Genomic DNA, 24,685 nt, shown 5'->3' with positions numbered 1-24,685 from the left:
TCTGCGATATAAGCGGTGCCTCACAGGAGCATGGGGAAAGAGGATAGATTCTGCTCTTTTGCAGTTCCCTCCTCAATGTGAGTCTGTATCTGAGTCAGCCAAAACTCTATGTTTTGGGCTACTACAGTTACTGCCATAGCTGGTTTTAAGCTTGCTGCTGTGGAGTCCCATGACTTAGTTAAGAGGGAGTCCATCCTTTTGTCCATTGCTTCGTCAGGATCCCCCTGTCCTCGAAGGCAAAGTCTGTGTGCCTCGAGACTTGGGAGAAAGCTGCGTCTAGTTTTGGGGTCTTATTCCAAACTGACGACGGATCATCTGTAAATGGAAACCTTCTTTTTAATGCTTTACAAAAAAAAAAGTGGTTTCCTTTCTGGGTACTGCCATTTTTTTTTTTTTTTTTTTAATTGCCTCTACTAAAACCTCATTTACTGGAAAATTCTTCTTTTCCTGTTCCCCTAGGCCAGGGATATGCAATTAGCGGTCCTCCAGCTGTTGCAGAACTACAAATCCCATGAGGCTAAGCAAGACTCTGACAACCACAAGCATGACACCCAGAGGCAGAGGCATGATGGGACTTGTAGTTTCGCAACAGCTGGAGGTCTGCTAATTGCATATCCATGCCCTAGGCCCTCATACATTTGGTCATGTAGAAATGTTTTTTTTCTGTTTGCACACCTAACATCTTATAAATGGCCCCCAAGATATTGTCCACCTCTTCCAGCAACAGTTTGTACTGGGATGGCTTTCTGGAATCCCCTTCCAGAGCTTCTCCCTCTGATTCTTGGGAGCTGCACTGTCTGGCTCCTCCTCAGCCTCTTCCTTGGAGACTACTGGAGGGCCTGCACTAGTGGAAGGTAATACTTGCTTTTTTGGTAACGCTGTTTTGAAGGAGGAGGAGGCTGAAGCTGTGGGATCTGAAACCCTTAAAAAAAAAAAAAAAAAAAATTTAAAAGATTCAAATGTACTAGAAAGTTCCTTTATTGATGCCGCTAGTTCAGCGCCCTGCTCAGTGGTATGTTCCTGTACTAATTTGTTGATACATTCTCTACAAAGTGTTTTTCCCCAGGAGTCCCTAAGTGTAGACTGTCTGGGTTTGTCTGTTTTGTTCTGAAAGACATAAAAAAAAACCCCACAGGCATTAAAGCATTACTTTACATCCCCTCTCTGCAGTAAACTGCAGGTGCGCAGCCTTGCAGCCTTTTTCATGCGGGCTTGCCTCACCAGGGGCCCCATGAACTTCCCTCTGACACCAGAAGGACTCTTTCCCTACCCCTTCGCTCTAGTCCCATGGGGGGGGGGGGGAGAGGTTTGGAGTGGGTCCTGGCCCCCCGACCTCCATCTGCTCTCAGGGATGCGAGGGTGGCGATCTTCACCAGGTACATTTTACCTGGCCTGTCCAAAGAGCCTCTGCCCTCTTTCAGGACTTTCTGTCCGAGCCTCCCAGGCTTGGATCCAGGTGGTGTCTCCCCTCTGGAGGAAACAAATAACTAAGGAGCCAGCAGGGGAGGAGGAAATTTAAAGATGGCTGGTGCGGTGTTTCCTACAGAGGGGAGGGGCCAAGGTCTGTCAGGTGGCTGTCCTGAAAGACGATTAGGGGAAAATGCAGTTGGTTTTCCTTCAGTTGCTAAAATTGAATTTGTACAGTTACATGCATGCATGCATATATTACAATTCTTTTTACAATTAGCAAAAGGTTTAGGCTACTTTATCAGGGTCCTTCAAGTCGAAAAACTTAGGCCAGATTTTGATGGTGGATCTGACAAAGTTGCAGCACACAGATATCTAACTGTTGGAAGATGCGGCGTACCCTCACATCTGGTGCCTAAATCTGAGCGGTCACCATTTTACTGACTTTCTTCAATTGACTTTCAACATTCCCCCCACCTAACACAAGGACTTATTTTCATTTTTTGCTGCATTCCCCTGCTTATGTCTTGACTAGTATAAGTGACGTACCCTCAGCTTCCTGGGATATCAACATCACGTAACCCACATGGATGAGGGACAATAAGGACCCAGTCTCACATATGGCAGGCAGGCCTTGCTGCCCCTCTGAAAAGCAATCCACGATGTATCGCTTTTTATTTTCAATTTAATTTAAGTCTATGATTTCACAAAAAGAATAAAAGGATTTAAAACTGTACCCAAGCCTCAGACATTGTATCCAATCAGGCCACCTTTCCCAATGCAGAACCAAAATAAAACCTCAGTTGCAACCAGACCATTTTTGACAGTTTTCCTGACAGTAGGCTCAGAAAGGCGGCCCCTCTGGAATGACTGTATCAATCCTTTTATGCCATCAATCAGTGTCTGGAGTCAGTTCCACCCTGAGCATAGTACCAGGAAGTCGCAATTTGACAGGTGGTGATATGTAGCCTCAACACCGTCTGTTTAGACCTTAAAAGGGTAAACCCCTGCGCGCTACGTGGCCCCATACACTTACATTTTTGCCATGGCTGACAAACAGAGCATCATGGCCACCACATGTGTACAGCCCTGAGCCGCTACATGCCCTTATTTTGGTGGGCAGTAAAGCCAAAGCTAAGCCACCTGCTTTTACAGACTCCCTGGCTGCAAGTGTGAACAAGCCCTTAATAATGCTAAAGTGTTAAGTGTTTTCAATCCTACATAACCGATTTTGTGAACTTGCAATAACATAAATCACGATACATAAATAAAGACACAGAAACAAGACAGTTTTTATTTTACAGATCTTTAAAAATTCAAAAAATTGACGAGCATTTTCCAAGACATGCGTACAAAGTTTAACATGACCTTAAAAGATTAAAAAAAAAAAAAAAAAAAAAAAGATTGATTGCACCTTCAATAATACATAAATATTTGTGGTTGGAAAAGAATATAAAGAATATACAGTCATTGGGTGAAGATAGTGTGGATTATATTAATATGGACTAATGGAAATACATATAAAGAAACATCTTTTTCTATAAACAGAAATACGGTAGTTCCATTGTGAACAGAAGTTCAGGCATACCTGTATGCTTTCTTGAGCAATAGCCTGTGAACCACAGCAATATTATGATAGGGGAGAAGATGGCACAATACTATTCCCATACTGCATAGAGTTTGCTTCAGTGAATGCGATGCTGACCAGATAAAATCTGAATGTCTAGATTTTTGTGGATGAATGATTGGATCACTGAGCATTCATGTTTTTAACAGAAGGAGGAAGGTAGAAAGACACATTGCTAGCCTTAATGGAAACAATAGTGATCAGCCAATGTTTCCTTACTTGCCCACTTTTCCTTCAATTTGCTTCAGCCGGCAGTGTTTGCTTAGTCCCATAGACATTAGATTTTTGCTAGATCTACCTAGACCACACAACCTCATGCTTATGGGCACCATTTCATAGTAGGTTAAAAAAAGGTTTTAAAGTGAATCTGTGTTAAGTCCAAATCTTATAAACCAAAAGCTTTACTGGGGACCAAGCTGCATAAACCATTGTTATTTTATCATTTATTCATCCAGCACAGCCCAGGATCTCCTATTGCTTACGATTGCAGTATTTCATGTAATAATGCCCAGTGTTTCCAACAGGTTGCTCAGGCTCCAAGCATTGCACTGTAGAATAGGTAAACCCCCCCCCCCCCCCCCCCCCATGTTGGCATTTCATTCTCCACTATGAGAAAGCTGATGGTATTGCAGGGACACCTTATACTGAAATTGAGGAAGAGCGTAAAATAGTCCCACCCCCATCTACTGCCTTTTGCTCCTCTTCTCATAAAGATGTTCGCTTACATGTTCTAGTTTTAACATGAGTTCACATTAAAAGTAGAATTTAAATCGCAGCCAATGTTGGTAACCCAAACACACCAGTGCCACCTACAGAAAAAAAAAAAAATTAGTATTACAGTTTTTTTACTGCCAGCAAACAAGGCGAAGTCACAAACTGATGACCTCACTCTATAGGTGTTTGTTGCACTTGGCTGGATGATTGACAGCCACTGCCTATTGCCATGCCCCTCCAACGAATTTTACCCAATTAAGCTCATTGGGGTGAAACATGTAAGAGGGGTGTGGCCATAGGTGGGGATCATCATTTAGCCAGTGCAGTAAACATATATGGAGTGAGGTCATCAGTGTCTGGCTTCTCTGTTTGCTTGCTGTGTAGCCTAGACAGGAAAGGCTCCTGGAAGCTGGCACCTGACAGCCTGCAGACCAGAGAATTTATTGCAGCTTCAAGTGGAGCTTGAAGCATTGATTACAGTTTTATCATTTCAATGGGACAACAGTAATTTCAGGCGCCCATACAGAGTGGATGGTAGTTTGACGTTTGCAATAATTCCAACCACCAAATTATCCCCCCTTACCAAAAGATGCAATAAGACCCACTTCATGTCTCATATCTACTCACTAAAAATTCTTTACAACATATACAGTAGACATACTGCAAATGGACCCCTTTGATTTTCTGTACTGCTGGCTTTTGTCTAACAGGCAGGATTGGCCTGTCAGAAGTCAGCAAAGTACACATTGGGGCTTATTTATAAAAACCAAAGCAACACTGGACCTTACCCATAGTCACTCATTGACCTAAAAAAAAAAGGGGGACTCTGTCTCGGTGCTATATACAGCTTTACTACTTTTCTTTCAGTATCTGAAAACCAAGCTTACTTAGCAGGCTGCTAGAGTGGTAAGCTGGCTTTTAACACGAAGCGGAGATGGGCTTTAGATGCTGCCAGGCATACTATTTATGGACCATTGTAACATGGCATCACTCTAAAAAAGCAGTAAAAACGTAAGATATGGTAGGTCACTAAAGTATACGCAAACTAACAATTAACGTCTCTTGTTTGCTCTTATTTTGGTCTGCTAAAGGTTTTGTTATATCTGTTTAATAAGTGCAAAAAATAGCATTTGATTTGGCCAGAAACCTTGTGAGTTGTTAACTTTTTTGTATTCCATCACAAAATGGAGGCAGGGGGATAAAAACATGTGCCTAGGAATTCGAAGTGGTGTTATGACAGAAGAAGGTATGGGCACACTATTCTTCTGGCACATCAAAAGTTATTTTTATTTACTCAAGGAATGTCCCAAGAGATAAAACATGGGGACATGTGCATGTAATCCAGGAGATCCACTAAATATTTTATTGCCTTGACATATGCTTTAGATTTGTTATCAGCTCCAGCAAAAAAAGGCAAAGACTTGTGTTTTTAAAAAGATGATACTAAAGTTCTGCACCACACCCCAAGGGCAGCACCAGCACCTAGTGTAGATATATATACACTTTCAGTTTTGTAACAGGGCCATGAAACATGCAGGTTTCAATCCTGTACCTTTGAGATCAATAGACTATTGGCGGTAAAATGCAACCTAGTAGACTCTCTCCCCAAACCCAAATATTTATCTGTTAAAAGTGGCTGGAGAATAATTCATAGGAGTAAAGATCTTTGAATGGTTCTAATAAAAGTGACAGAATCAAGCAATGACGATCTAACTTCCATGAGTAAGAAGTACATAGGAAGGCTGGGAAGAATAGCTTGGGTTTAAAAAATTCTGAAGAGCCTTAGATAATCAGTCATATTGTGATCACACTCCAAAAACCATTTAGTGCCTCGAGGCAGCAGTCAATGCAATAATGTCTACACAGACTTTAGAAAAGAAAACTCATTTGGCCAAGTGACAAACAGTAACTAGAATCATGAAGTGACTATGACATGAACTATGAGTTCTTGAGTAATGATTTTTTAGCATCCATTAGTGATGCTTGTTAATACCTTGCAGACTCCCAAACTGATAAAACACTTTTAATGTGTCCAGCTGGAGACCAGTACAGATAGATACAGCTAAGATGGTGGCTGTGTGGTAATACACAGATTTGCTGGAAACTGAGATAAGGCCTAATCACATGGGGGAAGATGCGCAGTCAGAAGTCAGTTCCATCTCAAAATTGACAATGTCTGTGGAGAAAAAGGATGATGAATACAGTAAGAACAGATCAACAGTAAATAAATACTTTCATTACTAGCTCATTACTGCTCTGATCCTACGTCACTACCCAACCTACATTAATCGCTTCAATACTGGGCACTTTTACCCCCTTCCTGCCCAGGCCAATTTTCAGCTTTCAGAGCTGTCACACTTTGAATGACAATTGCGCGGTCATGCAACACTGTACCCAAATTACATTTTTATAATTTTTTTCCACACGAATAGAGCTTTCTTTTGGTGATATTTAATCACCGCTGGGATTTTAATTTGTTCTTACAAATAGAGCTTTCTTTTGGTGGTATTTGATCACCTCTTTGGTTTTTATTTTTTTGCGCTATAATCAAAAAAAAAGCGACAATTTTGAAAAAAAAACATGCAGTATTTTTTACTATAATAAATATCCCCCAAAAATATATAAAAAAACATTTTTTTTCCTCAGTTTAGGCCAATATGTATTACTCTACATTTTTTTTTTTTTTTAACCAAAATCGCAATAAGCGTATATTGATTGGTTTGCGCAAAATTTATAGCGTCTACAAAATAAGGGATATTTTTATGGCATTTCTATTTTTAATTTTTTTATTAGTAATGGCGGCGATCTGCGATTTTTTATCAGGACTGCAACATTATGGCGGACACATCGGACATTTGACACATTTTTGGGACCATTGTCATTTATACAGCGATCAGTGCGATTAAAAATGCATTCATTACTGTGTAAATGACACTGACAGTGAAGGGGGTTAAACACTAGGGGGCAGTGAAGGGGTTAAGTGTGTCCTAGGGAGTGATTCTAACAGTGAGGGGGCTGGGCTTGAACACAAAGGACAGTGATCACTGCTCTCGATCACAGAGGGTCCGCGGGACCCGCGGTCATGAAGACTGCAGCAGCGCGCTCGCGACACCGCTTCTTAAAAAGGAACGTAACTGTACGCCCTTTTGCCTGCCAGTGCCATTCTGCCAACGTACATTGGCGTGCGCTGGTCGGCAAGTGGTTAAAATATGGTCATCTATTTTAAAAATAGCTTTATAGAAGGTGCTTTTAGTTGAAATAAAGACTCACCAAAAGTGCCCCCAGAACAGGCCTCAGCGCCATCTGGAGGAAACTGCATCAAAGAATCCAAGGTGCGAGGAGACATGGGCAAGTCTATTGTGTTGCTACACGTTGTCCTATTAAAGAAAAAAAGACAAATCTAATTCAGGGCTTGGCAATTTTGCTTTGATCTAGGAGCCAGCTAAAAAAAAGTTGAGAGCCAGTTTTATTTTTTAAACAAAGCTTTATTTTCTGTTCAGAGTAAAAAATGTCAGAATAAAATAAAAGCTATACATTACTTATACTTACCCTGCCGGTCCTATGAGGCAGGCAATTCTAAACAATTTATGGCTTTTATTTTATTTACATCTATTTACAATTAGACAGCTGTCTCATTCAGTTAGGCCCCTTTCACACGTGCGGACCGTACATCCGTATTTCATCCACCCGTTTTCGGATGAAATATGGACATACATGCATCCCTATGGGATAGCAGGTGTCAGCGGATGTATCATCCGGCCCCGCTATTGTCCGATTCTGCAGACGGAAGAAAATACTATTTTTCTATCCGTCTGCAGAGCGGATCGGATGAACACGGACAGACGGTCCATGTTCCTCCGATCCCCCATAGGGGAGAGCGGAGATCTGACAGGGCGGTCCCTGCACAGTGTGCGGGTCCCGCCCTGTCATCCGCCGGCTCAGCTGGGGAAAAAACAGAGATCCCCGCTGAGCAGCGGGAGCCTCCCGCATTTGACATTGGGCTCCCGGACACCCGCGAGTGCAGCATAATCTCCCTGCTGAGCCTGCCTGCAATGTCACTCACTGCCACAGAAGGCTGCAAACTAAGCTCCCAGGCTCGGCTCTCATTGCTCCATGGGCGGTGCCTGCATCAGTGAAAGGAGGGAAGAGGCGGGCCGTGCAGTGAAATCATTCCCATGCGTGCGCCATGATTGGTTGCTAGGCTCGGCTAATTTGCCTAGCAACTGAGCTTATTGAGGCTGGTGTACAGAAGAGTATGACGGTGATTGGATGGCCAGAGAAGATGGGGGCGTGGCTGAGGCTTCTTTTGTCCTCTCTGACTTTACCACGTTCAGTGATGGCCCGGAGCGGAGGGCGGCTGGATGTGTGTAGCGTTGGGTGTATTCTATTGTCACAGGAGGGGAATAATAGCGCGGTGTGCCATGTGTGCAGCTTATGTCCTGTAATATAATATATAATGACAGTCAGTATAAGGAAACCTTGCCCTTATTTGCCCAGCACCCTGTGTAGTCACAGCTTTGTACTTCTTGGCAACAGCACACTTTTCTACATCTTTGCTATGGAAAACGTAGGCCTCATTCACACTGGTAACATGGAACTATCCGCCCCTCACCTACATGAACGTGCCTCGGCAACGTGAGACAATAGCTGATCTTAAACTCAGCTGTTCTGAGGCTTCATACTACACATGTGTAGAAACCTCACATGACCCGCCTCAGTTGCTAGGCAAATTAGCGGAGCCTAGCAACCACTTGCTGCACACGCACGGGAATGATTTCACCGCACGGGCCGCCTCCCTCTTCCCTCCTTTCGCTGACGCAGGCACTGCCCATGGACCAATGTGAGCCGAGCTCAGGAGCTTTGTTCGCAGCCGCTGTTCAAATGCCTCCTGTGGTAGTGAGTGACATTGCAGGCAGGCTTAGCCGGGAGATTGTGCTGCACTTGCGGGTGTCCGTGAGCCCGCTGTCAAATGCGGGAGACTCCTGCGAGTTGTAGGAGACTTAAGATGTCTGCACTGGTTTAGCTGCATTTAATTGGCACTGATCATGCTGTATTTAATTGGGGGGGGGGGGCGCAAAGCGTCACCTCCCTGAAATGAGCTTTTGCAGGTTGGAATATCTGCAAGGTGGAGAGGAGAGCGGACGTGTGATCACTATACTCCCTCCCCTCTACCCTGCGGTGCCCACTATGCCGGTCCCAGGCACTTTACCCACATGTGTGGAAGCAATGGGACAACAGCAGAGCTGCCCGAATGCTTCCATCTGACAAGTGAGCCTTGCTGCTTGCCCACACACAAATGTAGAAAAAAAACGACCCGCCCGACACCCGGAACCGCATGTTTCGGGAGTCGGGTGATACAAATTTTGCATCCCTGCAACAGTGAATGGGTTGACAAAAGCCCAGGTGCCAGGATGCAATTTTTAGTCGCTATGGTGACCTGGCGTCTGGGATTTGTCGAGGATTGAGCTAATGAACATATTTTTATAAACAGCACAGCAGCTATTAGAAACTGGAACACTTGCATTAAAAGTTCAATGCCTGGGCAGACAAGGCTATGAAAGGTTTCTGATGGATTGTGCCTCAACTGATAAAAGTTTTTAGGTTTTCAGCAAACTGGCACAAATATAGGAGCTGGTCAAAGGAATCTTTCATTCTTCCACAAATGGTGATTGTAATAATTGACAATTAGTTACTAAGTAATTGGAGATAACTTCAATCACTTCCTGTCCTTGCAACACCTCCTCAGCCCCCCAGTGCAGAAACAGACCGCTATAAAAAACGAATTGAAGGTTCTGATCTGTCGCCAAAATAATACAATATGTTTTGTTTGGAGATGGATTTTAGGTTTAGTTTTGAGTGCACTATGGTAAATCAGAAAATATCTAATGTGAGCGAAGATTTCACGCAAATATCTTAACACTGTACAAACCGAATGTTGTGATAGCAAGCCATGCAATTTTTATAGGATACATTAACACAGAATTCAAGAGTAGAAGCCAGTAGGCATTATTACCACCTACGTTAATATGCATCCAATGACAATAAAAAGAGGCTCAAAAGCAATTCTCTGCATTATAAATTTTTAGGCACTGATAGAGGTATATTTAGCACACATTTCTCCATAAAGGGAATGGGTAAATAATTATAAGAAACAAAAGCCAATACTTACGGTGTTACACAAATAAACTTTGTCTTCAGATATGGGGCAGTGCCTGCATGAAAAGAAAACATAGCTGTAATATTTTAAAGCATTTTACTAGAAAAGCTTTGTAGATGGGATAAACTAGTAAATGATCACATAGATCTTACATATTAGTCTGTCCAGACAATTGATATTAAAGTAGAACATTACCCATAACAAAGTGATAAAAAAATAATGTTCTTCAGCAAGGAACATACATTCCACATTAATATTTATGCTACCAGTGTGTGTGCTGTAAATTGCCTTCAGGATTACTCTTTTTTTTATTCTTGCTGGACTCTGCCATTTTTTTTTTGAAGCCCAAAGCCCCAGCAGTAAATAATTATTCAAAAAGGGTTACCAACGGTCACACTGTCTTGTGTTCTCAACCAAACTGAGAAACCATCATAACTGATCACATGTGGAGCACTATGGCAGTTGCAGATCAAACAGAAGCAGCTTCCTTAGCTTTAAAGGATAGAAGGGTTTAATTCTGGTTTAAGGCTGTCAGCAGATCTACCTCTACAAACTCGTTAGTGCCTAAAAATACAGAGCAACTGAGCATGTGCAGAGCGGGGTAAGACAGTATTATTTAATTTTAAAGAGAATAGGCACTTATTTTTAGTGTTTTACATAGCTATATCTGCAAAAGGGGCCAGCCTGAAGTGATCTAGGAGGATCTAATGTTTTAACTAAAGTTCCACTTTAACAGCTCTGGATAAGGTATACATTTCAAAATGGGGAGTCTACTACTACCTGGGTCCGTGGGCTCAGGATGTTCCTGGCTCTCTGGGCGGCAGTACTTGCTGAAGGCTTCTTCTTTGGGGATGTCAGGATACAGGTACACCAGAGGGGATACCAAAATGTTGGTGGCATCCATAATTTTGTAACCCATGATGATTTCAGCAAAGGACATGTTGTTCAGCTGCTGCTTTGTATATGGCTCTACCGACTGGATCTGTGTCTTACCTGGGTGTGAAAACGTCAATATAAAGAGGCAAGCAATTGTACACAAAAAACTGTAAAATGTAAAGTTATCTCGAAGTTTTCTTACCACTGATATCTTTCTCCACCCAAGTAAAGGTAATACCACCCTCCTTGCTGCTCTCACTGAACCGCAGCAGGAATGTTCCAGGAGGTTTGGTGCCGAGAATGGCTCGTTCGCGCTCTTTGCTGATGAAGCCCAATATATACCTGCAAAGGACACATATATCTTAAGGTACAGGATTTCAGAGTATATGATAATACTGTGAATCACACAGTCCAGTGATGAAGCCACTACTACTTTACAAGGTAATAACTGCACTTGCACAGGCATTTGGTACTCACATCATAGAGTTATTCTTAAAGTAGAAGTCCACCCTAAAACTAAAATCCCTGCATCTATAGACATCCATGATCTAATACTAACCTATCTAGCCCTGTAAAGAAAAAAAAAAAGAAAAAAAAAAAGAAATCAGTATACATACCTCATACGCCGGAAGCTCTGCAGAGGACACAGCCGACGACGGCTGTGAAATTAATAGGGAGTGACTTCACCCATAGAGCATTGTCGGATGTGTCCTCTGCACCCGCCTTACACAGCGAAGCCGCAGCTGACAGCTCAGTGTGGGTTCGGGTCGGATCGGCTTAAAAAGAAAAGGGTACGTATATCGATTTTTTTCTTTACAGGGCTAGATAGGTTAGTGTTAGATTGTGGATGTCTACAGATGCAGGGATTTTAGTTATAGGGTGGACTTCTACTTTAAATAAATTTTTGAGCGTGGCGTTTAGCTTTAAGGATCCCCTGGGATAGTTGGTCTTCATTTCCCAATGTCAGCTAAACACCTATGTCAAAACAGTCATCCAGAGTGAGTGAAGGCTTGTGGAGCAAACAAGCAGGTATGTTTTATACTAGAGATTTGCCTGTAAAAATTTGGAAGTTGCTCATGATCAAGAAGTAGAGGGAGCTGAATTTTGGAACTCCTTTTCTCTGAAACGGAGACTTGAGAATGAAGTTGAAAACCAAACCTTTTTGTACAAGCTTTTGGAGTCACCTAATTTTATTGTGGTGTGTTGGACAGACCCCCAGGTTTTGATTTTGTATATTGTCATGCTGATATGCTGACTCTCTTAAGGTCTTTTAATGTCAATGTCTTTTGTTTTGCGCATCAAGGCCTTCAGGTAAGACTGCGTAGGTTAAGCATTTTTATAAATAAATAAGTTCATGTGCTGCTATTTAGTATTTGTTTGATAGAAAGCATTGTGGTTACATTCTTTCCTCTAACCACAATTATAAAATCAAATAACCAAATTAACAACAATTCTTACAGAACTCCACAGTTCTGTTACTACAATGAATCTTAAAGCAGAACTTTACTCCCTCAACCAACATTAATTATTTTGAATCCTTATGGTGTTAGCCTAAGTAAATATATAGGAAGTTATATTATATTTACTTGTTAAAAGTTTTTTGTTTTTTTTTTACTTTTCTTCAGCTGGTTTAAGGCCTATATGTCATACCCCACATATCTTCATGAGCATTTTTTTTATCCTCCTGCTGCATGCCGGACCTTGTGCAGTGCATCAGCAGATCAAGTATAATTATATACTGCGCACACACAAGATTTTCAAGGATGCCATCACAGTAAGGCTCCATTACGTTCCGTTTTGCGGGCGGAATTGGCACAAATCGCGGAATGCCCTTGCGATCCCCTTTACTGTAAATGCCACCCAAATTGCAGCGTGATTTTTCCGCGATTGTCACCCAAACAGAAACACGTCTCGCAATTCTGTTGTGCGATTTTACAGCGATTCGCCAGCATCAATCACTGCAAAATTGTGCCAAGATTTGGGTGCCAAAGTAACGTGGATCACAAGGGCGTCCCATGATTTGCGGCGTTTCTGAATAGCGGTGATTCCGCCAGAAAAACTTAACACCATGGTGTGAACACAGTCTAAAGATGGATTCCAGGAAGTAAATGCTACATGAATCATCTGTAATATCAAAGAGCGCACACATGTCCCAAGGATCATGAAATCTTTTACACAATTAAAAAGTTACATCTTTAGTCTCAACGCTAACACGTTTCTGCCTTATTTGGGCCCTAATCATAGCTTGAATTTTCAGAGGCCAAAGCTAATCTAAACAAGCCCTTGAATTAGGGCAGAGGACTAATGAGGATCATTAAATATATTAAATTAAACCGCTCAGAGAAATGTGGCACACTGAGAAGGGAGAGCCAGTGTGGAGATAAATGTGTCGTAATATAGAACAGTTTGGATAAGTCCTTCCAATAATCCAAAGAGTTCAAATCTACAGTGCAGTGGCTGCTGGCTGAGGGAGTTAGAAGCAACTCTGCATGTAAAACAAACGTAAGAAAGCCAGCGCCATCTGAGTGTAGTATATCTTTAAAAGCAATTTATTGTCACATAATTGGCAACTCACAGAGACAGCTTGTATAGTGCTCGACAAGCATGTAATCACCGCTGTAATAGACAGGTCCAGTCCCGCTGTGTGTCTGCACCAAGAAAACATCAACCTTGGCCAATTATGTGACAAAAATTATTTTTCTTTTTTGATATACACTACACTCAGATGGCACTGCTTGTCTTCCCTTTGTCAGATATATTAAATTCACTGAGAAATCTAATAGTAAACACTGTACACTTGCGTATCCATGCAATTGTCTAATTAGCCAATCAGCAGTGCAAATCAAAATCATGCAAATACAAGTCAGGCGCTTTAGGTAATCTTCAAACCAAACACAAGAATAGGGACAAATGTGATTATGGCATGATAACTTAACTGCTGAACCCCTGAAATTTTCCCATTCAATAGTCTCCAGAGTATACTCAGATTGGTGTGAAAATCTACAACATCCATTGAGTGGCAGAACAGAAGCATGATGTTGATGAGAAAGTTCAGAAGAGAATGGTTAGGCTCCAGCCCACAGAAACGCTTCAGTAACTCAAATAACCACTCTTTACGCACAAAATATCAAACCTCGAGACAGATGGGCTAAAACAGAAGGTGACCATGTTGGGTTCCACTTCTGCTAACCAAAAATAGCAAACCTGAGGCTGCAGTGGGCAGAGGCTCACCAAAACTAGATTGTTGTACTCCTCATAAAAATCTTATTTTTTTCTATAGAAGGGCAGAGAAAGTCATTAATCTGGCAGATTATAAAGCCGTCTACAGAAGGACTGAACAGTGGCAAAAAAATAAATAAAATTGCAGCCCAATATAAAGCCTCAGTTTTGTAGCAAAGCAATACCAAGAGCATGACCATAAACATATGGAACAGGGCGAAGGGCTGTACCCTAGGTATGCAGAACCGTATAGATGAACTTCTATGCAGGGCACTCCCTAAAAGGGGGTAACCACAGGGTCTGTCCTAGAGGTACATAGTGTGTATACATGTTTAGAAACGTAAAGTACCAACATAAATAAAAGAAAAAATGTATAGCACGTGTGTCCTACCAATTGCAGTGATAAGCTATACAGGTGTACATGTAAATGTGTAGACTAATCTGTGAATAAATGTACATAAGTGTTACATCCAGCATACAAGGAATAGATAATAATATATATGTTACAAAGTGAAAGGTATCCAAAAAAAGGATTGAAAAAAAATATATGTTAAAGTCCCAAAAAAACAATATTCATAAAAATAAAAGTGTAGCAAAGTTCCAAACATCAAACGCACCACCAAAAAAGGCGTATAGCGTCTATATGTGCGAGTAAAGATAAATAACAGTCCACATATAGGTATATGTCAGAATTGTGCACATAGATCACAGGTGACTTGAGTGCTTGCAGTATCTCCAGGTGACTTATGTGCTCTCCCTCAAGGGTCCCTACTCACCGGATCCTATTACCCCTGCAGGGGTAATACGCCTGTGGTTGCACTCTGTTGCGCCGGTTTCACCGAGATAGAGATAGAGATAGAGATACACACACACACATACATATAGATATATATATATATATATATATATATATATATATAGTGATATAGATATATATATATATCCACCCATGCACAAATGTATTATTTTTAAAAAATCGGAGACTGCAAAGTATTGTGTCCACCATCAGCAGATTGTGGGTGAAGTGTCAGGCTCCTGCAGACACTGCCTACAGCTCTGTTCCTGTACTTTTGTATGGCTGTCATTGCAGAGCTGTAGGCAATGTGAATGAACTACAGGTATGCTGATCAGCGTGCTTGCAGTTCATTTAAACTACAAGTCTATCTGCTGCAGTGGTGGCTCGGACTTGCAGTTTATGCATTCACAGATTCCTATGAATTAATGATGAGGCTGTACGGGTGGGGGCGAAGAGGAGGGTGCAACTAGAACACGTTACACCCTGTATACGGTTGTAACATGTTCTAGAAGGTGAGCTCATCCTTTAAGTAGTGATGGGCTTGGGCGTGTTCGGATCAAGCCCGCCAGGAAGCCGTCACTGCACACCGCCAATCAAAGGGCAGTGAGGCATTTCACGACCAGCAGCTGCACCATACACATGCTGCCTATGATCGGCGGTGTGCACTGACAGCTTCCTGGTGGGCTCGATCCGAACACGCCCCAAGCTAATCCTTACCTTTAAGTTGGTACACGTGCACATGATTTTTGGTTTAGATAGCTGACAGGTTCTTGCATCTACAAGAGCGATGTGGATGCAGGAATCCCCCCCCCCCCCCTACTGGGACATTGTATTCTGACAGCGGGGACTCCCCACTGTTAGAAAACACGGATTAGTGCTGCAGCCGGTGGGCTGCAAGCCACTAATTGAACAATTTTTTCAGCAGTCCTGTTTAAGAGAAGCTGATCTAATGATCGGCTTCTGTCTAACAGGAGGGGCTACACACAAACTAAAATGTAGGCGATCCCTGCTCAACTGGACGAATCTCAATCTGTGTGTTCCCAGCTTTACCCTATGCCTTTCTCCAGCAGGCTTCCTCCACTACTGTGACTTGTTCTCTTCAGCTTCTAAGTTACTGGCTGTGGTCATACTCTAGCCCAGGGATATGCAATTAGCGGACCTCCAGCTGTTGCAAAACTACAAGTCCCATCATGCCTCTGCCTCTGTGTGTCATGCTTGTGGCTGTCTGAGTTTTGCTATGCCTCATGGGAGGTGTAGTTCTGCAACAGCTGGGAGGTCCGCTAATTGCATATCCCTGCTCTACCCTCTCCATCATACCATACAGGGCAATGTCCAATATGGTATGTGATCATGTTAAGACTGGGTGGAAGACATCTTGAAATCAGGTAAATAAAAAAAGAGGCTAGCCCCTCCTCCCACACTCTCACACTGCAAGGATAGACTTTTTTTACTTTCCTGAAGTTGGGCTGTATTAAGTGAAGGTTTTTTGACAGGTTAGGAATTACTGGGACTTCTGAGGTGCTACATAGATTTATTCCACATACACACTATATCTTATTAAAAAAATCATGATTTAAATAAGATATATTATGTATGTGGAATACATCTATGTAGCACCTCAGAAGTTCCAGTAATTTCTAACCTATACAAGAATGTTACTTTTACTTTCTCATTCAGTAAACATGCTTTGTTTACAGCACAGCATTGTATAATGTACAGTAGCAGGCAGAGAAGGTCAGTACACACAGGTAAAGGCGACCATTTGTCCTATGAGATCTTTCCTCTGCTCAGGGAGAACTGTGGAGTATGCTGGGCAGGAAGCAGTGATCAGGGATGCATTGTGATGATCTCTTCCTGCCCTGTCCACCTGGTACTGGAGCTGTGAAAGCCCCGACTCAGCCAGACTGCTGCCTTAATGAGGAGTACTGCAAACTGTCTTCTGGCAACACAGGCAATGGATGATAGGCACCTTCTGTGAGGACAGCAGCCACGGCTGTGGTGTAAGCAGTCTACAGCATCTGACAGCAAGCGGCGAAGTGATATTTAGCGGTCAGGAATGCTGTAGCCGGAACGTCAGAGGCAGTACCGGAAAATGCGGCAGATTGCCTGCTTACTCCACGGCTGGTGGGTGCGTGCTCACAGGAGTTACACATCCAAATGACAAACAGTTCCACTTGCAGCTGTCAATTGGCAGAGGTGCCGAAAAAAGAGTTCACACATTTTGACAGCAAGAAACCCCTGGGGTGTGTCGGGTGTGCCCAGGCACACCATATACGCACGCCTATGACCACTTTCTCATTTAGGACCAGGAAGTTTACTTTACAAGATAAGGCTGCTAGCTTAGTCAGTGGAAAGTGGAGAGAGGAAAATCTGATAGAGTCAAAGGGCGTTTTTTAAAGTTCTGGGAGAACCAAATTCAGATCCCATAGTGTCAAAGGGATGCAAACAGGAGGAGCCCTATGGCAGGACACCCCGAACAAAGGTTTGATTAGGGAACGGGAGCAAATTGTCTCTGAAACAATGCTGCAGGAGCAGAGACCCAACCCTTAAAGGCCAAGTTAACCTTTTGAAAAAAAATAAATGCACATTTCTTTGCATTTATTTATTTTCCTAAGGAGCCTGCAGAGCATTGCATCAGCAGATCGGGGGTGCAATGCCAGGATCCTGCAGACTCTCAGGATAGCAGTCTGCCCATACCTTTGGAAGGGCTTTTCAGCATTCGTCCAGAGGATCTTTAAACATCAGAAGGTCCACTACAGAAACAGTGAGAGTAAGACCAGCAACTATTGTATCCACTTCAATGACGGGCCACTTCTTAAAGAACCTTTCTTTAATAGGATATTGCTGTGCAAAAAGCCTGAGAGGAGTAAACACCTTGACAGGATTAGGACATTCCCTGTACAACAATGGCTGCAGAAATGAGTTTGCAGGAAAAGTTTTTGAAGTCTAGGCACTTTTAAGGGAAACCAAGAAGATAAGTTTTGATAAAGATGGTGCAGGTCTTAACAAGAGCATACTGCGTTAAGTACCAAAATGGTATCCTTGAGCATGGGAGTAATGTCCACAGACTGAAACACCTCATTTACAAAATCATTCATAAAGGATAGGGTACCCGCATCATCCTCAGATGACCATGCAAAAGCAGCTGCAGGTACGGGGAAACCAGAGATGGAATCTAGAGCATGTGGGAGCATGGTTGCGACTCTTGCACTTAGTAGTCTGGTTGCATGGCTTAAAACATTTTGCAACTTAGCCATAGTTTCAGAGAATTCCTCTGAACAAAACAGGAAGAAATCTACACCTGAAAGAGCTGAGAAAGATTCAGAGAGGAGTGGACTCAAACAGGGAATGGAGGTCTGGGCTGTCAAGTGTTTGACCCTTTAGGGGGTACACTGCAGGCTACTCTAGTAGTATACACATTTTTCAGGTTAAGTAGGATAGGTAGGAAGAGGGGCAGGGAACATTTTTTTTTTAAAAAGGTTGGAATTCGGCCTTTCTTCCACTTTAATGCCATCTATGACCAGGTCAATGAGACAGCTCTAAGGAGCAGATATCTCAGGCAGAGTAGGAGATACAGAGGGGAACGTGCACACAATGGAAAGTGCAGCGGCCCTTGTGGGTGCAGGGATGTTGCCCACGTGTGTTGCAGTCGGAACAAGGTGTGCAACAAATTTGAAAAGCTTATGGAGGTGCTGCAGCACATACAAGGTGCAGGTGATAGATTGCAGGAAGTGCCTTACCACCCCAACAGTGTCCATAACACATTTTCAAAGTGTCTCCACACTCGAGATAAACCTCAAAGGGAGAAAGGGTACATAGCAGGGGGTGCCAGCTCCAAATGAGTAGGGACAGGCCCTAAGTACTCGATAGTGGACTGGATGTTCGATAGTAGACCTGTGGGGCATCCAGCAGAAACTGGACACGTAATACAGGTCTAGACCTGTAAATTGCTATACAGCTAGATTCACACAGTAATGCATACGTGATATGGAGAGCACCTTCAGCAAAATACAGTGCCCGCAGGTCATAGTACAGACTGGCCCTGCATATTCTCTTCGGCAGGATTCAGGTACAGCCTTCCAAGGCTATGCTGAAAACCAGCCAATCCAGAAAAAAAATGCAGCCACTGTAGAAACAGTAGCAGACTAAAACATGATGGGAGTTTGAGGGGTGATGCTGGGCTGTCATAAAACTTTGCCAGTGGCAGATCTCCTGAAGGTAGCTACATAAACCTACATCTCTTAATATTCCACCTGTATCCCCTAATAAACAATTAAGAACTAATATTGTGCATCGGTGTACATATTATTTATGTGAAGAGCTTAGTGCTCTGATCTCCCATTTGTACGCATTTAATGCATATGTCTAGATATGTTTGGTCTATGGTTCAACTGTCATGTGTTACTGCTGCATTGATTCTGAATTATAGCTAGTTATTGTGATTAAGCCAATAAAAACCATATGACTGGGCTCCCACTTAATAGTGTCAAGCAACTAACAGCTACAATCAGAAGCCAGATTTCATTAGTCTGTACATTTTGAACCAATGAAAGCTACTTAGCATATTTAAAAAAAAGAAGTTAAAACTACTGACTATGGGGGGCAGGAGGCGGAGCCTAGCGGAGCAGACATGCATTGTTAGAGCTCCACACCGCTGAGGAGAGAAGAGAAGGACAAAGCGGAGCCTGCAGGCTCAAAAGGTATCCATTTGAACCTTTTTGCCCCTGGGAACAAACTGTGAAAGTTTGGGCAGGAAATATGGTACTGGGAGGAAACCGTGGCAGAAATAAAAATTACCTCACAAAGAGCTCACAGGCACTCACTGCAGCTGAAGCAGCTCCAGTCACCTCACAAGATACAGCATCAGGGCGCTCTCACAGACAGAAAATGTCACAGCAAGACTCTCCATTTGAGTCAGATACAGAACAAATCCTCTCACAAACTTCTCCACAAGCCTCCTCAGTATCCCCAGTAATATTATTACAATTTGAAAAGATGCTTCATAAGGCTTTAAAACAAACCTCAGACCAAATAACAAAAAGCCTAACCAAAGAAATAAGAGAGCTGGGAAACCGCACCGCAGCCTTAGAAATAAAAATGGATGAAATTGAAATTACAACCCAAGAAAATATAACAGAATTGGAACAATTAAAAAAAGAGAATTTAATACTTCAAACTAAGCTCGAAGATTACGAAAATAGAGCCAGACGTTCAAACTTGCGCATAAGGGGAATACCTGAAACTGTGACAGACCTGCAATCTACTATTACTGCTCTATTACAAGAACTAAAGCCAGATATCCCTATTGAACGTTTAGAACTGGACAGAGTACACAGAGCCCTCACAGCCAAAAAGAAAGATGGACCCCCACGTGATATAATCACAAAATTTCATTATTACAGAACGAAAGAACAAATACTAATTGCTGCAAGAGAAAAAAAGGAACTTAATTTTCATGGACACAATTATCAAATTTTTGCTGACCTATCCCAACTTACTATTACTAAAAGACGATCCATGAAACCCCAACTAATGGAACTGCAACGCCACAACATTATGTATCAATGGGGCTTCCCCTTTTCAGTCAGATTTAACTACCAAGGTACAATTTACAGAAGCAGATCAGCAGATGAACTACAACAAACCCTTTTAAAATTAAATCTGACAGAACCCACAAGCAGCAACACTTCCACACGCAGAAGAATGGCATCATCTTCACCTTCAGGCAGCACCCAGAAAATTTCAGAACAAAATGGGAATCATCATTCTCACAAAAGAGGCCGTTATGCCACATCATCCATGGACCAAGAAGATTCAATGGACTGACATCCTAATTCCTGATATCTCTTCATTTATTATACTAAGAGATGGTTCTCTATAAAAAAAACCTGTATTTATAACTGAATGTAACTGCATTCTGATAGTCACACACTGTGTGGGATCATGTTACATTCCAGTTATATTTCTTATTACTTCTGATTCATATAGCCTTAGAATATATAAGTGAAATAAGGAAATTCTTGTTCAGTTATATATTATCAGGTAATAATAATAGATTTATTACTTTTTAGGACAAATATGTTCAATAATCCAGAAGTAATAGAAGCTTTTTCTTTCTTTTCTTAAAACAAATATATTATTACCTAACTAGTTCCTAGAATTAGGTTTTTGTTTATTCTAATCTGAAGCAATACAACCTCAATTTTATGAGTTAACATATCTAAACAGTTACATATGAATAAAATATGTAATTGTTTACTCTAAAAGGGTTAAAATCCCAAAATAATTCAAACTATCTTCATCAATACCAAAGTTATTAACAGTACCTTTCTAACTGAATTATTTAGCCTAGGGCAAGACTAACCATATACAACCACCCTGGAATAAATAATTTCAACAAAAACTATATTCTGCACTCCAATTAATGAAACATCATTTTGATGTCTTTTGACATAGCACTTCTCTCCTGTAAGCGGAAGATCCGTGTACCCCCATTAGCCCTCCTCATTCTCCCAACCATATTATGTGGGAGTGTGACGAAGGCACTTATTCCCCTGAGAGAGATATTTATTCTCTTTCACGGGTAAATTGTGATTACTTGCAAAAAATAATTTATACAATGTATCATCTAATCTCATATGTTTTTTGTTCACTCTTTACTCCAGAATTCACTGGTTTCTTTTCTATCTATTCATCTCTTCAGTCCACACAGGTTGATCTGCGCAGTCAGCTCTGCATAACAAAAAGTAAGTCAAAACTATTTGATCTATTGCCATGGCACCACTGAATATACTTTCCCTGAATGTTCAGGGAATAAATGTCCCTCAAAAAAGGACCAAAGCCTTCCGTACTTTCCATAACAAGAAGGCTCACATAGTATGCCTCCAAGAAACACACTTCACCAAAGATTCTAGTCCAAAATATATTTCTCCTTTTTATCAACAAATTTACACGGCTTCTGCCTGTACCAAGCAAAGGGGAACTCTAATTGCATTTCACCGATCCACACCATTCACCTTATCATCAGAAATTAAAGACCCAGAAGGTAGATACCTGATACTCATGGGTTATATAATGGATACAGCAATCACGGTGATTTCCTACTACGCTCCTAACAAACAACCTACACCATTCCTCTCACATATATTACAAGTGATTAATACACACAAAATAGGAACAGTGATAATGTGTGGGGATTCAAACCAGGTCCTCCTCCCATTTCTAGATAAATCACCTTTTACACCATCCAAAATAACCTCTAGATTACCTTTTTCTCAACTTCTTTCCAAATACAATCTGGTAGATTCATGGAGAGACCTTCACCAGAATAGATCATATTTTTCTAACAATAGGAATGATACCAGAAATTATTGCATCAGATATAATTCCGATTCCGTGGTCTGACCATAATGTAGTATACACTACTATAGCCTCAGCCATACCAAAAGCGCATGACCCAACGTGGTACTTACCGGACATAATGCTCAAACACCCACTACATCAGATGGCCATTGAACAAGCTTTAAAGGAATACATATCAATTAATAATACAACAGACATCTCCCCAATAACACTGTGGGAAGCTCATAAGCCTGTCTTGCGTGGTACGATACAAAGACAAATGGCACTATTTAAACGGGAACGCAAAAATCTAGCAAAAAAACTAGAACTCAATTTTAATGCAGCCTACATATCATTTCAAGATAATCCATCTCAGAGTACAAAATCTCATCTGGAAAAATCTAGATTGGAATACGATCTATTTCTCACTGAGTCAGTTGATAAATCCCTCAAACGCTCCAAACACAATTTCTACATGAATACAAACAAACCAGGTACATATTTGGCTCGGGCATTAAATTCAACTAACAAATCTTTCAAACCAATACGTTTGAAATTATCAAAAAATGTTTACACTTGTAATCCAGTTAAAATAGTCCATAAATTTCACTCACATCTCGCAACTTTATACAAGACAAACAATGAATTTAATCCTACAGAGGCTGAATCCTTCTTCTCAAAAATAACCTTACCTGAGTTATCTCAGAATCAAAAAAGCAGTTTGGATGAGCCTATAACTATAGATGAAGTTGCTAATGCCATAAAAGACCTAAAACTTAACAAAAGACCAGGCCCAGACGGCTACTCGGCTTTATACTATAAAACATTCTCAGAAATACTCTCTCCCATTCTCACTAAAACTTTTAACAAACTTCTAGATGGACATTCTTTTCGGCAAGAAACACTAATGGCAATTGTTTGTATGATCCCAAAACCCTTTTCTGATGATACTTCCTGTGTGAATTATCGGCCTCTCTGTTAAACCTCGATATTAAATTATTAGCAAAAATAATAGCAAAACGCCTCAATAGCATTATAGGAAAATTAATACATAGAGATCAAGTAGGCTTCATGCCAAATAGACAGGCAGGCGATAATATACGCAGGGCAGTGTTATTGGCACATATTGCTAAAAAACGGAAAATCCCTTTATGTTTTCTATCTCTCGATATTAAGGAGGGCATTTGACACAGTATCCTGGCAATATATGCAATATTCATTACAAAAATGGGGTTTTGGACCCCACTTTTTAACATGGATCAAAAGCATTATATAATAAACCCAAAGCCTATATAAAATATGCTGGATACAAATCTGAAGCCTTTAATATCGAAAGAGGTACCCGACAGGGTTGCCCATTATCTCCCTTATTATTTGCCCTTATACTCGAACCCATGGCCCAATACATCAGAACAAACCAAACTATAACTGGCATTGAAGTAGGAGGTATTACACACAAATTATGTATATTTGCAGACAATATATTACTTTTTCTATCATCACCACAGGTCTCTGGTCCTAACTTAATACCAGCTCTTGATGGATTTGCAGCCCTATCCGGCCTTATGATTAATCCTAAGAAATGCCTAGTGCTTAATATTTCACTCACAAACATGGAATTGATCCCGGCTAGGGCTGCACTCCCATTCACATGGGCAGAAAAATCAATCCCATATCTTGGAATTCATTTAACAGCATCTCATTCTGACTTATTCTCAACCAATTATCCTCCTGTATTAAGACAGATCACAAATCTAATAAAACAATGGTCGCAACTTCCTTTATCCTGGATGGGGAAGATTAATGCAATCAAAATGACTATTCTACCCAAATTGCTTTATCTATTCAGAGTCCTTCCTATTCCAATTCCTTCCTATTTTTTGAGAATAGTACAAAAAAGAGCAACTTCGTTTATATGGGGCTCTTCTAAACCACGTATACCTATACACACACTACATCTTCCCAAAAATAAAGGAGGCCTGGGATACCCTAATTTTACTAACTACTACAGAGCAGCACATTTGGCCAGTCTGTCCAAATACCATGCAAAACAGGAAATCCCATTATGGGTATTTATAGAGGCTTCAGAAAATGACCCTCTATTAATATCAAATTTATTATGGCTTGATCCTAAAGACCGCTTTAAAATTCATAATCCCATAACTAAACACTTCTTATCTCTATGGGATAAACTAAAAACCAAATATCAGTTACAATCTCCACACAATCCTCTCCTTTCTTTTATCAGAAATCCGGCCTTTTATCCGGCATGGATCTACCCAAATTCTTTTAAAGCTTGGACAACATCAGGCATTCAGACACTAAATGACTTCATAGCATCTAAATCATTCCTTTCATTCCCATCGCTTAGAGAAAAATATGATCTACCAAACTCTGAGATATTTAGATATCTCCAAATCAAAAATTTCTATACACCATTCCTAAAGGGAGATACACCATTATCCCAATTATCCATTTTTGAATCAATCTGTACAAAAGATCCATTTGCTAAAGGTACAATTTCATCACTTTATAATCAATTATATGG

General features: G+C 41.2%; 1 protein-coding gene across 1 annotated transcript in view; it reads right to left on the bottom strand.

The window, feature by feature from the left end:
- Positions 1 to 2,675: 2,675 nt before the first annotated feature.
- The window catches only part of STAT3 (signal transducer and activator of transcription 3), a 176,836-nt gene continuing 154,826 nt past the window's right edge, over positions 2,676 to 24,685 (bottom strand). The window contains exons 20-24 of the mRNA XM_073608396.1: positions 10,984 to 11,123; positions 10,683 to 10,898; positions 9,918 to 9,960; positions 7,019 to 7,125; positions 2,676 to 5,924 (exon numbers count right to left, since the gene is read on the bottom strand). Coding sequence (XP_073464497.1) covers positions 5,869 to 5,924; positions 7,019 to 7,125; positions 9,918 to 9,960; positions 10,683 to 10,898; positions 10,984 to 11,123 — 562 coding nt within the window. The 3' untranslated portion in view covers positions 2,676 to 5,868. The remainder of the gene's footprint in view (positions 5,925 to 7,018; positions 7,126 to 9,917; positions 9,961 to 10,682; positions 10,899 to 10,983; positions 11,124 to 24,685) is intronic.

This window comes from Aquarana catesbeiana, linkage group LG12, assembly GCF_042186555.1.
Source record: "Aquarana catesbeiana isolate 2022-GZ linkage group LG12, ASM4218655v1, whole genome shotgun sequence".
NCBI lineage: Eukaryota > Metazoa > Chordata > Amphibia > Anura > Ranidae > Aquarana > Aquarana catesbeiana.
Note: the sequence above shows the minus strand (reverse complement) of the source record. Positions and strands in the feature narration are given on the sequence as shown.